Source organism: Peromyscus eremicus, chromosome 16_21, assembly GCF_949786415.1.
Source record: "Peromyscus eremicus chromosome 16_21, PerEre_H2_v1, whole genome shotgun sequence".
Classification (NCBI taxonomy): Eukaryota; Metazoa; Chordata; class Mammalia; order Rodentia; family Cricetidae; genus Peromyscus; species Peromyscus eremicus.
The window spans coordinates 36,699,710-36,712,632 of record NC_081432.1 but is presented as its reverse complement, the minus strand read 5'-3'; the positions used below and the strand labels follow the sequence as shown (position 1 = coordinate 36,712,632).

At 45.2% G+C, this 12,923-nt stretch overlaps 1 protein-coding gene across 1 annotated transcript in view; it reads left to right on the top strand.

The window, feature by feature from the left end:
* Positions 1-12,923, top strand: part of C16_21H2orf92 (chromosome 16_21 C2orf92 homolog) — a 49,043-nt gene that overhangs the window by 23,857 nt on the left and 12,263 nt on the right. Inside the window, exons 5-6 of the mRNA XM_059281812.1 lie at positions 1,669-1,773; positions 12,461-12,568. Of these exons, the coding sequence (XP_059137795.1) occupies positions 1,669-1,773; positions 12,461-12,568 (213 nt within the window). The remainder of the gene's footprint in view (positions 1-1,668; positions 1,774-12,460; positions 12,569-12,923) is intronic.

Here is a 12,923-nt window from a genome sequence, read left to right as displayed (position 1 = left end):
CGGGTCCTGTGCTCATTGCATGAGTTGGCTGTTTGAAACCTGGGGCCTATGCAGGGTCCCTTGGCTCAGCATGGGAGGAGGGGACTGGACCTACCTGGACTGAGTCCACCAGGTTGATCTCAGTCTGTGGGGAAGGCTTTGCCCTGGAGGAGATTGGAATGGGGGGCGGGCTGGGGGGAAGGTGAGGGGGGCGGGAGGGGGGAGAACAAGGGAATCTGTGGCTGATATGTAGAACTGAATTGTATTGCAAAATAAAAATTAAAAAAAAAAAAAAAAAAAGAGTCAGAGCTGGTGGAGGACTCTGAGGAAATGGCGTTCTCCAGACACAGCAGGTCTGATGTACACGTGAACTCACAAACACCGTGACAGCATACACAAGACCTGCACAAGTTCAAACCAGACAAAACCCCAGCACAGACAAGGGGGGGTAGACATCCTGTCCCTAACCAAGAAGCTATTCGCAATTGATACCTGCTCGGAAAGGGAAAATCAGTTTTCTCCAACAGAGTGTCACTGAGTATATCAGCCATGTTTCAGGGCAGGTCCCATGCCCAGGAGCAATCGACCGACACAAAATGGATCTCATTTTTGTTACATTTTTTATTTTGTTTTGGTATTTTCCTTTTGATTTCTTTTTTAAAGTTTGTTTCGACTTTCATTTTTTTGTTTTTCTTTCTTTTTTTTTTTTTGAAAGAGAAAGAACATGAAGTTGAATGGGTAGGGAGGTGGGGAGAATCTGGGAGGGGTTCGGGGAGGGGATAGAATATGGTCAAAATATATGAAAAAAATTTTTAAATAAAAAATTTAAAAATCCAAACTTTGAAAATCTTTAAGGATTAATGAAAAAGGAAGAAAGTACACACACACACACACACACATACACACACACACACGTGTACAATATCCCTTGGGAATGGTCTCAGAGCATGTGGGGAGTGAATAGGGTTTTTGATGGTTGTTTTCTGTGATTTAGTGAATAAAGCCTAGGAAAGGGGTAAGATGGCCACATTCCAGGGAAAGACACCTCCAAGTGTTAAAAGGAGACACTAAATATTAAAGAAATCTCACTAACCTCAAAACATTAATACCAGTTTTTAAAAAAGGTTTATTTTTATTTCATGTTATGTGTTTGCTTACATGTTTGTCTAAGTACCACATGCATGCATTACCCAAGGAGGCCAGAAGAGGGCACTAGGTCCTCTGGAACTGGTGTTACAAGTTGTGAGCCAATACGTGAGTGCTGGGAATCTAACCCAGGTCCTTCAGGAGAGCGGCCAGTGAACTCAACCACTGAACCATCTCGCCATCCCTATTAGTAAGAGTTTTGTAAATAAGCTCTTCGTGACCTTTTAACATGTCTTGCCTTATTTCTGACTTGTAGCCTTCACCCTGTTTTTATGTGTCATTCTGTGGGGGGAGTCTAAAGGGAGGGTACGAATGATACCAGGAATGGGAAGGGAGGCTGTATCTCCACACATGAGGCCTGGGACAGAATTGCTAGACATCTCTGCCCGGGATATCTGGTGCGATCATCTTAGAGCTGAGCATCCTGCATCCGCCGAGTCTGAGTCATCCATTCACTCATCCGTGGACACGCTGCGTACATATAGAGCAAGATTTACCCGTGCATGTCGCTGTGTTAACATGCTTGCGCTTGCTTCTCCTCAGATGAGATCCTGCTGCAGGTCTTTTCTAACGATCCAAAATATTTATCAAAAGAAGACGCCAGAGCAGCTGATAAGCTGGTTATGTGGAGAGATGTGGTGAATGAAGGTGAGTACATGCCCATGGACTAGAAATTCATGTGTTGGCGGGTGTGCTGTGCTGTGGTCTGAACATTCTGGAAAACAGGTACTGATGGGCGCGGCCACACTGAGAACTGAAGGGAGAGAGTGTCTGAAACCCTTGCTGTAATTTCCATCGGCTACGGAGTCTGTGGTACCCAGCATCAGGCGTGTTCTGCCCTTCTGGATGCCGTTCAGAGAAAATCAACTAATTTGCAAGTAGAGTTAGTTCACTGTTCCCAGTAGCACCAACCCTGAGTAGCATTAATAACATCCACTCAATGTACTTTGTAATTTCAGGTACAGGAATAATTTGAGAGAGAAAATATGGTATCTCCTCCATCCTTGACTACACAGTGAGTTTGAGGCCAGCCTAGGCTGTGTGAGCTCTTGTCTCAAAAAAAGAAAAAAAAAAAAGGGCTGGAGAGGTGGTTTGTGGGTAAGAGCACTTGCTACTCTTCCACAAGACCCGAGTTCAGTTCCCAGCTCTAGCTCCTGGAGATCTGACACCCTCTTCTGGCCTCCATGGGCACTGCACACACAGCATACATTTACACACGTGCACACACACATGCACACACACACACAAATAATCTATTAAAAAGCCCAAATCAACCAACAAAAATAAACATAAAAAACTCTGTCTTAACTAGTATTCTGTTGCTGTGAAGAGACACCATGACCATAGCAACTCTTACAAAGAAAGCATTTAATTGATCCGAGAGAATTCCAGGAAACATGGTTTCTTTTAATGAAGCACATGAAACTATAAGGCTGGCTTATAGTTTCAGAGTCTTAGTCCATCAATTATCATGGTGGGAAGGACGGCGGCATGCAGGCAGACATGGTGCTTAAGAAGTAGCTGATGACCGAGGATTCATATATGTGAGCCTATGGACGCCAATCTTATTCAAACCACCAAAACCCCCAACCAACCAACCAACCACCCACCAACGAACAAGCCCCTCCTCTTGTGGTGAAAAAGATCTTGCTCAAGGCATACCTTCAAAAAGGATAAAAGGAACATGCCTTTCCCCAAAGCAGCTTCACATTGCTGGAAAACAGTAACATGTTGGGAATCAACCCAATTTATAAGAAGAGAATCATGAGTGAGAAATCTGCCAGCAGTGACCTTATGACCTTGGTGGCAGGGGAATGAGAGTGTTGATGTGTTGCATATAGTTGTGTATTCCAGTTCATGAGGGTCATTTCCTGTGTCTGCCTGGGCTCCTCTATTGTCAGTGGTCAGGTGATGTCCCCATGTCCACATAGGACCTTTAAGCTGCAGGTCTTCATACACATTAAATTCTATGTTAGTGTCTGGACTTTTAAAAATGTGAAACAAGGTATCTCAGTGGACAAAGGTGTTTTTTTGCCAAGTCTGAAACCTTGAGTTTGAGGCCCAGGACCTGTATGGCAATAGGAAAGATCTGGCATCTACTGGTTTCCCTCTGACCCCCACATGCATGCTGTGGCGTGTGCACACCTCACTTCGGCCACCCACCCACAAAATGAAAAATGCAATAAAAATAATAAATGAAACAAAACATGGACCTAGATGCTCAGAGGAGCACTGAAAAAAATTTCCCTCTCTTTTTTTCATGTGCTTCATTAAAAGAAACCATGTTTCCTGGAATTCTCTCGGATCAGAATATTTTATTAGCACTATGATAATTCCCGACAGCTGTAAATGGAAATGGCGATGGTCCGAATTGAGATAAATATGTAATAATTCGTTTTGCTCCTGCTCATGTTTAGAACTGAGTGAGGGTGAAACAGGGCTTTGCAGGTCACTCTCCTGCAGAGAATGCGTGGCTGCAGGCTGGATTAGGTCAAGTGTTCAATCCCTGGCTAAACTGAAGATACCAGGATGCCAGGAGGGTGAAGGAAAGAGCTGCCGTTGCCAGCTGACTCTTCCTCCTCAGCCATAAACCAGCGAGGTCCCTCCCCCCCCACAGGGTAGTGGGGGCTTTTGAGGGGCTGCACACATTCCCGGGGTGCCACTCAAGAGGACCCTCTGTCCTCCTGAGGGCTGTGGGAAAGTGCTCCAGCCAGCGAGCGAGCAAAGGCTCATCCTACCTCTGTGATTAGGGCAGGGGAGATCTGCCTCAAAGACAGGTTGAACAACTATGACAGGAAGCCCAGGGAGCGTTCTTTCCTGAAAATCTGAGAGAAGCCCCCTGATCTGGGCTGATTAATATAATAAAATGATGTCCCCCGCCCCCCAGGTCAGAGTGTAGGGATGAGCACAGTGGTTCCCACACCCAACAGTGTGTCAGCCCTGGGGAACAGGTTGGAGGATGGGAGACACTTACTAAAAGTCCTCAAGACCAAGAACCTCTAAAAGGGGAGCCCAGGTTTCTACATGTTTCTGTGCATTTTCAGAGTGCAGCACCCAGGGACCACTTCCTGGCAAGTGGAACCACTGAGTTAGATCTTTGGGGTAATTACTTCACGAACGAACACCCTTTAAAATGAGGATTTCTAATACCCTTGATTTTTGTTTCCTGTAAGCATCGTGTTAGTGATATGTTAAATATAATTGGGTACCTTTTTGATAATTGGACATCCCTTGAGAAAGGCAAGGAGACGATGGCCCGCTAAGGACTGGGCTAGAATGTCAACTCTGTGTCTTCAATGCCACATCCAAGAAAAGATGATCAAATCTGGCACATAAAGTTCTTCATTAAAAATTTTTAAATGTAATCAGTCCATTTTTCCACAATGTGGCTACCGATTGTCTCAGCACCATTTATTAGGAAGCCCATCTTGGCCGTGGTGGTCTGAGATGTCTCCTTTATCATGGAGTAACTCCCCCTGCCACACACCTTGGGGCTCTGCCTGGGCTTCCTGCTCATCTCCTTGTACAACATCAGCACACTGTTTTAATGAGAGGCTGAAAGAGTTTGTGTTTGAATGTCCTGCAGGACCAGCCCCTTCGAAATTTCTGTCCGCCCCCCGCCCAGTGATTTTCTGGCCATTTTAAACGATAGTTTTTCCATTTTAGTTTTACGGTCAGCCTGTCTAACTTTATTAAAAGCCTGTTTGTACTTTTCTCAGTCATTTTGGAAAAACCGATGAGCCACCCTAGGCTAGAAAGGGGGACAGCTTGACATAAGCTTGTCTTTGGCTTTTTCAGTGTGTTCCATATCTGTATTTACACGTGTGTGTGTGTGTGTGTGTGTGTGTGTGTATAAAACTTGCTAAATTATTACTTTTCTGTGTTGCTGTAAGTGGAGATTTCTCTATTATTCTACACACTACTGAGTTAAGGTTTTAGTAGGAAAGTAAACTGATCTGTGCACCATCCTTTAAAGGCCTTAGTACCTGTGCTGGGTGGGTTTCGTCAACTTGACACAAACTTGAGTCACCTGGGAAGAGGGAACTTCAACGGAGGAATTGTGTGGGACGTTTACCCACCACCCCCACAGTTCCCCAGAGTTTTCTTGAGTACGAGCAGCAGGAGATATTAGATAGAAGGATTTATTGCGGAGAATCTTGCGGAGATAAACAGAAAATAAAGGATAGCCTCGAGAGGGCCTGGAACCTATTCCAACAGGCCCCGACTGTCTCTGCCCCAGGGTTTTTATAGAGACACCAAGGGGTGGAGCAAAAGACCTCCTTCCCCAGCACAGCCAAGTGCAGACCATCTCAGACACATGCACTCAGGCCCGTGGTCCTAATCATCCTCTATGAGGACCTGCTGGGTAAAGCCACGAGGAACCCAAGAACGGGCTTCCACAGAATTGCCTCCACCATACTGGCTCATGGGCATGTCTGGTGGAGGGGCGTCTTCTTGATTATAACCGATGGACATGGTCAGCCCTGGGCAGGTGGTTCTGGGTTGTATAAAAAGGCAAGCCAGTAAGCAGCGTGCCTCTGGGGTCTCTGCTTCAGTTCCTGCCTCCAGGTTCCTGCCTCAGCTTCCCTTGATGAACTGGGACCTATGAGCCACATAAACGATTTTGTTCTCCAAGCTGTTCTTGATCACGAGGTTTATCACAGCAATAGAGAAGCAGACTAAGAGAGGACCTTCCTCCATTCCAGTATACCTAACATAAATATATGTGTATATATACCACAACATCTGCAGAGAGAGAGAGAGTTTTACTTCTTTACACACTGCTGAGTCTCTCATCCACATATGGGTCCTATCTAATTACATTGCTACTATCTCCAAGACAGTCTTTATGAGTAGTAGAAATATAGTTATACTCTGTCTTGTGCCCCTCTTAGGGGAGATGCTTCTAATGTTTCTCTATGAAGATAGTGGTTATGGGACTAAGAAAGAGAGTATCTACCTACCTACCTACCTACCTACCTACCTATCATCAATCTACCTATCTCCCTCTCTATCCAAACACACATATATTTACACACTGAGAATGAATTCCTTAATTTCTATTTGCTGTGGTAGGTTTGTTTTTTGGGATTTATGTATTTTATGTGTATATTAAGTACCTGTTATGTACCACCTCTCCAATCCTATTGGTCATTATTCTTGTAGTCCACACTTTGAAATGACAGTAAGACAGATCACACTCTTCAGTGCAGACTAGACGCTTCGTCCCACGGAGGCATTAGTGGCATAGAAGAGTGCTGGTTTGTAATGCGATCTTATAAATGGATGTGGGGGTGACTGGTACAACAATAATCACTACTGTGAGCACTGTCTGCCAGCTGCTGGAGTTTTCTTCTGCATTTACCCATTTCGTCTCCACAGCAGTCTGGTGTTAACTGTTCATGGGTTTTCCATCTGGGGGATACGAAGGTTAAGTAACCTGCTGCAGGTCCAGCATCCAGCAGGGGGCAGTGTTGGTTCACAAACCGAAGTCACTGGAGCTGCTGGTTACGTCTACAGTTTGTGCTTTATTTTGCAGACATCATCTAGAGCAAAGATCCCCACACGCTATCTTTAGACAGGCACCCTACTGTCCCCAGGGTGGGAAGCTCTGTCTCCAGGTATCCTGCCTTTGGCTGAATGGGTGAACAATGTACTCAAAATAATTGTCATTGAACACCAACAAAAACAGTGATTTCCCCCTCTAAAGCATTCATGGCATGAGATAATTTTTAAATATGGGAGTTTGCTTTTTGCCCCTTATTGTTACACTAGAGGGGACTAGGTGCCTGTTGGGCTCAGCTCCCCTGGAACAAACTTCATATCACACCTCAAACCTTAAGGTAGGCCCTAACCTGCCATCTTGGTAGATTTTTTTTCCCCTAGAATATTTGCATAGTAGCAAAGAAGACATCACCTCTTTAAAAGCTATAGGAAGCTTTATTGATATTTTTCTCCTTTATAGACTCTTAACTCAGTACATGACAATGTTCTAAGTACAAATGAGCTCCCACCCCCCATTTTGCCCAAACTGAAGGTATGCATCGGGCTACCCACACTAGGTTTGAAGTCAATTCCATGTTTGTTTGTCTTTGTGAGGAAGGAATCCCACTATAAACTGATTGTCACCAAACTGGTTATCCCATTATAAACTGATTATTTGTGGGGCTGGTGAGATGGATGAGTTGGTCATGTGCTTGCTCCACAAGAGAAGGATCCGAGTAGCCATGGAAGAACCTGGATACTGTGACGCACATCTTCAATCCAGTGCTAGGGAGGCCAAGATGAGGATCCTTGAGATCTACTGGCCAGCCAGTCTAGCCAGTGGGTGAACTCCAGTGAGAGACCCTGTCTCAAAAAATAATGTGGAGACCCAGAAAGATGGGTTAGCAATTGAGAATGCATACTGCTCTTGCAGAGACCCTGAGTTCAATTCCCTGCACACACACTGGGCAGCTCATAAGTGTCAGTCACTCCAGCTCCAAGGGCCTTGAGACTCCATGGCACCTGCACTCACATGTGTACCCACATACAGATATGCACAACTAATGTGCATGTGTGCATATGTATGTACACATGTATGTATGTATGTATTGGTTTTTCGAGACAGTGTTTTTCTATGTAGCCATGGCTGTCCTGGAACTCACTCTGTGGACCAGGCTGGCCTTGAACTCAGAGATCCACCTGTCTCTGTCTCCTGAGTGCTTGGGATTAAAGTTATGTGCCACCACTGCCTGGCTTAAAAATAAATCTTTAAAAAATAAGGTAGGGAGAGATTAAGGAAGGCATCTGTTATTGGTCCCTTACCTCTATACAGATGCGTGCACACACACACACACACACACACACACACACACACACACACGTCAGTGCACCTGCTTACACATACATGAATAAGAACACACAAATTGATTGTTTTTTTTTTTAAATTGGCAATGTTGGATTTCTAGGAACCCCCACGTTAGAAATATTTCAACCAGAAAACCTCCCTTGGGACTGTATCGTAAAGTTAAATCATTTGAACTTATGGCTTTTGTAGGTCAGAAACATCAGCAATTTCATATGGGTTAATTCAGTATTACGGAAACCATTCCGAGATCTCTGATTTACAGGCCACATATCTGTGCTCAAGCTTCTTCCAGAGTGGAATCCCTAGAAAGAATGCCACTTCCCCTCATAATTCCTGCAGAGAGCCTGAAGTACCGGGTTAAAAATACTTGGTTCATATGAGCAGATGCAAACGTTTCCTTCACTCAGCTGTGTTCCTTGGAATTCTATTCCTGCATGGTTTTAAAATATGTCCACAAATGCTTTGCTACCTCTCCCTCCAGAAGATGGAGCTCTGTGAGTGTGGGCTGGATTTTGTGACTTGCTTCTAATGAGTGGGGGAAGTGGTGGCGAGTCACTCTCTAGAACAGGTCACCAAAGGTGTCGTGTTTCTACCTGGCTGTCTCTTGGTTCCTCCACTCTACTGAAAGTTGCCTGTCGTGCCGTGAGGATGTTCAAACGGTCCCAAGGAGAGTGGCTCTGGTGGGGAACGGAACTCTCTTGTCTATAGCCAATAAGGATGTTCAAGATGGTTTCCTTGGGTGGTTTTGGATCAGAGTTCCTCATAAGTTGTAGTCAAAATCCTTCAAGATTCATCCTCTTATTTAAAACCTAACAACTGATTCTTTTTTTCCCTGCCTGGTCATGGGCTCTGTGCTAGAGGCTAAAGAGCTAAGCGAGATATTCTTGTTCTCCAAGATCTTGCTCACAACTAATAAGATACAATGGATCACTCACTCTGCTCAAAGGTGGCTGCCATATTGTAAGGATGCTCAAACAGTCCAAAAGAGCATGGCTCTGGTGGTGGGGGTTAGAGAGATGGTTTAGCAGGTTTGGTTCCCAGCACCCACATGGTGGCTCACAACCATCTAAAACTAACTCCAGTTCCAGGGGATCCAATGCTCTCTTCTGGCCTCTGCAGGCATCAGGTATTTATGTGGTGCACAGACATACATGTAGGCAAAACACCCATATACATAAAATAAATGACTGAAAAAGGAGCGTCAATCTAGTTAGCAAATTAGAGGGACTGGATGGCTCAGTGGTAAGAACACTGGCTGCTCTCCCAGAGGACTTGGATTCCAGTACCCACACAGAAGCTTACAACTGCCTTTAAGTCCAATGTCAGGGAATCGGATGCCCTTTTCTGTCCTCTGTAGGTACCAGGTAATATGTAGATACAGACATACATGCAGGCTAGATACTCACAAACATTAAAAAAAAAAAAAAAAGGAAAAACAAACAAACAAACCAGAAAACTCCACAAACCTTGATATTCTCCAAAGACAGTTAAATGAAAACTCCTGGCCATATTGATGATAAATGTGGATAGTAGTGCCTTCTCTGTTGACAGTGTGACCCCTTTGTGGCACAGAGAAATGAAAGTGTGTGTTCAGGTGTGATGTCTACTTTATGTGCGTGAGCTCATGTGTGTGTACATATTTGTATACATGCACACATTTGTGCATGCCTGTGGAGGTCAGAGGTAAAAACTCTCAGGAGTCTGTTCTTTCCTTCATCATGAGGATCCCGGAGTTTGAACCTAGGTCATTGGGCTTGGCTTCAGACACCTTTATCCACTGGCCTCAACCTTGGTTTTTTTTGAGATCAGTCTTTCACTAGCTACCTGGAACTCAGCAGGTAGGCTAGGCTGGCTGGCTGGCAAGCCCCAGGGATCTACCTTCTCCGTCTCCCCAGAACATCGGGAGGACAAACATACACCATCTTTTTCACATGGGTCCTTGGGGACCAAACTCAGGTCCTCGTGCTTCTATGCCAAGCACGTCACTGACCTAGCTGTCTCCCTAGTGGAAGTATCTTCTTTATACAGCCCTCTGAAAGATCAGGCAATGCAGCCCTCATGACAGACCCCACGTTAGCCATGTTCTGTGTCTCGTTGCTGACCCCTTAATGAGTTGCCATTTTCAAAGCCAACGGATGGCTGGGTATATTAAATTAAACATTTTCTCACTTTTCGAAGCCAACTTGCAAAATGACTGAACCTGTCTCTTTTCTAAGCATAATGAAAATATCATGGATCTCTTGCCACACACTTAACAACCTTTGTCTCATGGCAATGAGTTTTGTTTCCTTTGTGAACGCCTCCAAAGGTTCTGCAAGCTCACCCTGCACCTCCTCTCCAGGTCTCAGGGTTCCCTCTTCCGGGGCTGGGGCCCAGCTCGGCTTGAGGTTGTCCAGGGTGTGGGAGTCACTGTTTCTCCCCCTGCCCGTTTGCTTTTGTGTAGCTTTTCTTTCCAACTCATGCAGACCATGCAGGTCTCCTCAGGGCTCCTACCCATGGGTTCCAGCTTGTTCCACGGAGCAGCTCAGATCATCTATTACACGGTCTCCAGGACCTTTCCATGCCTGCCAAAGACAACTCTCTTGGCCTCCCGTTTCTCTGGACCAAACGCTCCCCAGGGGTTTTGCCAGCCCTCTTATTCAAATGAGTCACAGACTGCCAATGGCCGAGCTAGAGTGGAAGAATTTCTCATTCCCAACCCTGTCTTCTTTCTTCTAAGACCGTGATGATGCAGTTTGGCGGCACCAGTACATATCTCAGTGGGGTTCATTTTCCTGTTGTGTGTAGCTCTTTGTGGTTCACACATGACTTTCACACATGCTCTGCCATCTGTCGGGCAAGTCATAGCATCTATATTTCATACAAATGGAGACAGAGACTCAAGTCCAGGCTCGACACCCGAAGTGTGGTTCCCCACAGGCAGGAGCCATATCTGCGAGACATGCACATTCTCAGCTCTACTTAGACCTATAGAGTCAGAAACTCACAAGTGGGGCTCACCAGTCTGTGTTTGATAAGCCTTCCCTGTGAGAACCATTGCCTTAGCCGTGAGCGAGTGAATTTGTTAGGTTATAAATAAAACCAAAACACTGATGTGCTTTAGAAGCCTTAGCCCCACCCCCACCCCACCCCCACCCCCTTACTTTGGTTCTGGAAGAAGCTACCAAAGGTTTGGGGCGATGGTTAGTGGATAAAGCACTTGCCACACAATGTAAGGGCCGGGTTAGAATCCCCGGAACTCAGGTAAAGCTGTATGTGGTAGCATGCATGTGTAATCTCAGGGGTGAGTGTTGTTATCTGTTTTTGTTTTTATTATTATCTTCAATGGCTGTCCTTTAAGCAACAGCTTCGGCACCAAGGACCGCAGCCTGAGGGGATTTTGTTCCCTCAGGCACCGACTCTTTCAGAGCTACTAAGGGAACTTATGATTCAATAGTTTAGGTGGAATCTTGCTTACTCAAGGAGGCTGAATAGCAAGTAGCTTACCTTCTCCCCTTGCTGGCATCTTCCAAAAACCCCCGGGTCCTTCTCTCAGCCCCCACTTAAAAACCCTCACTACACATGGTTTCCTCCTTACCACTTCCTGTCAGCTACTTGCTGACTCAGCCGCCTGTCATAGGTTAGTTTTATTTAATGCAACACACTTTAAAATAATAATATTCCCCAAGAGTGAGGTCAGGAAAATCTGGAAGTTTCATTGCCAGCTAGCCTGGTATACACCATGACTGACAACAAAGAGACCCCGTCTCAAACAATGTGAAAGGTGAAGACTTGTCCTCTGACTTCCACACATGTGCTGTGACATGCACACACCCAAGTGTGCACATGCTACACACACACACACACACATACACACATACACACACAAGCTTCTTTATCGTAGAAACAGAATTAAGCTCAGGCCAATGACTGTAGGTAAAACTGTTAATGTGAGCTTCCTATCTCTATAACGAAATACCTGAGATGATCGACTTAATAAGATGTTGGCTCACAACTTTAGAAAGTCTACTCCATGGCTGCCCATGTTGTTTGGGGGCCTGTGCAGAGGTAGAGAAACATGGTAGGAGTGTGTGAGATCAAATCTGCTCATTCCATGTCCAAGAAATGAGAGAGAGACAGAGAGACAGAGACAGAGACAGAGACAGAGGGGAAGGGAGAGGGGAGAAGAGAGAGGGTAGTTAGGATCCTAGAATCATCTCTGAGGGCACAGCCCCAGTGAGCTAAAAGCCTCCCATAGGCCCCACCCCCTAAAGGTTCCAGTGCTTTCTAAGAGTGCGCCTGCAGACCGAGCCTTCAATACATAGACTTTGGGGGGACATTCAGGATCTAGACTTCTCTCTTTGGGGGGACATTCAGGATCTAGACTTCTCTCTTTGGGGGGACATTCAGGATCTAGACTTCTCTCTTTGGGGGGCATTCAGGATCTAGACTTCTCTCTTTGGGGGGGCATTCAGGATCTAGACTTCTCTTTTTTGTCTTTTGTAGCTCATGCTGCTGAGAAGATGAATAAGGAATCGTCTCTATTCAACAGGGATGTAAGCCATCAGTTAACTACTGCCTCCAAGGAAACACTCCAAAGATTAGTTATTCGAGGTAAATCCTCCTTAAAGCATGGCCTAAGTAAGAGCGTCGAATATGGAAGGTTCTAGAACATGTCTTTTGATTTCATGGTATTTTAGCTGAATAGAGTCAATGTACCTTTAGTTCACCTGCAGAAGTTTACCCTAAGCTAGTTCAGCATCACATACCTGTAATCCCAACACTCAGCAGGCTGAGGCAGGAGGATTGTGAGTTTGAGGCCAGCCTGGGCTATGTGGTGAGACAATTTAAAAAACAAAACAAAACACAAAAACCAGGCAATGCAGATGGGTCTAACACTTTATGAATTCAATGAATTTTAAAAACTTGACCACATTTTCAAGAGGATTCTCATGTTTTTTTCTAAATC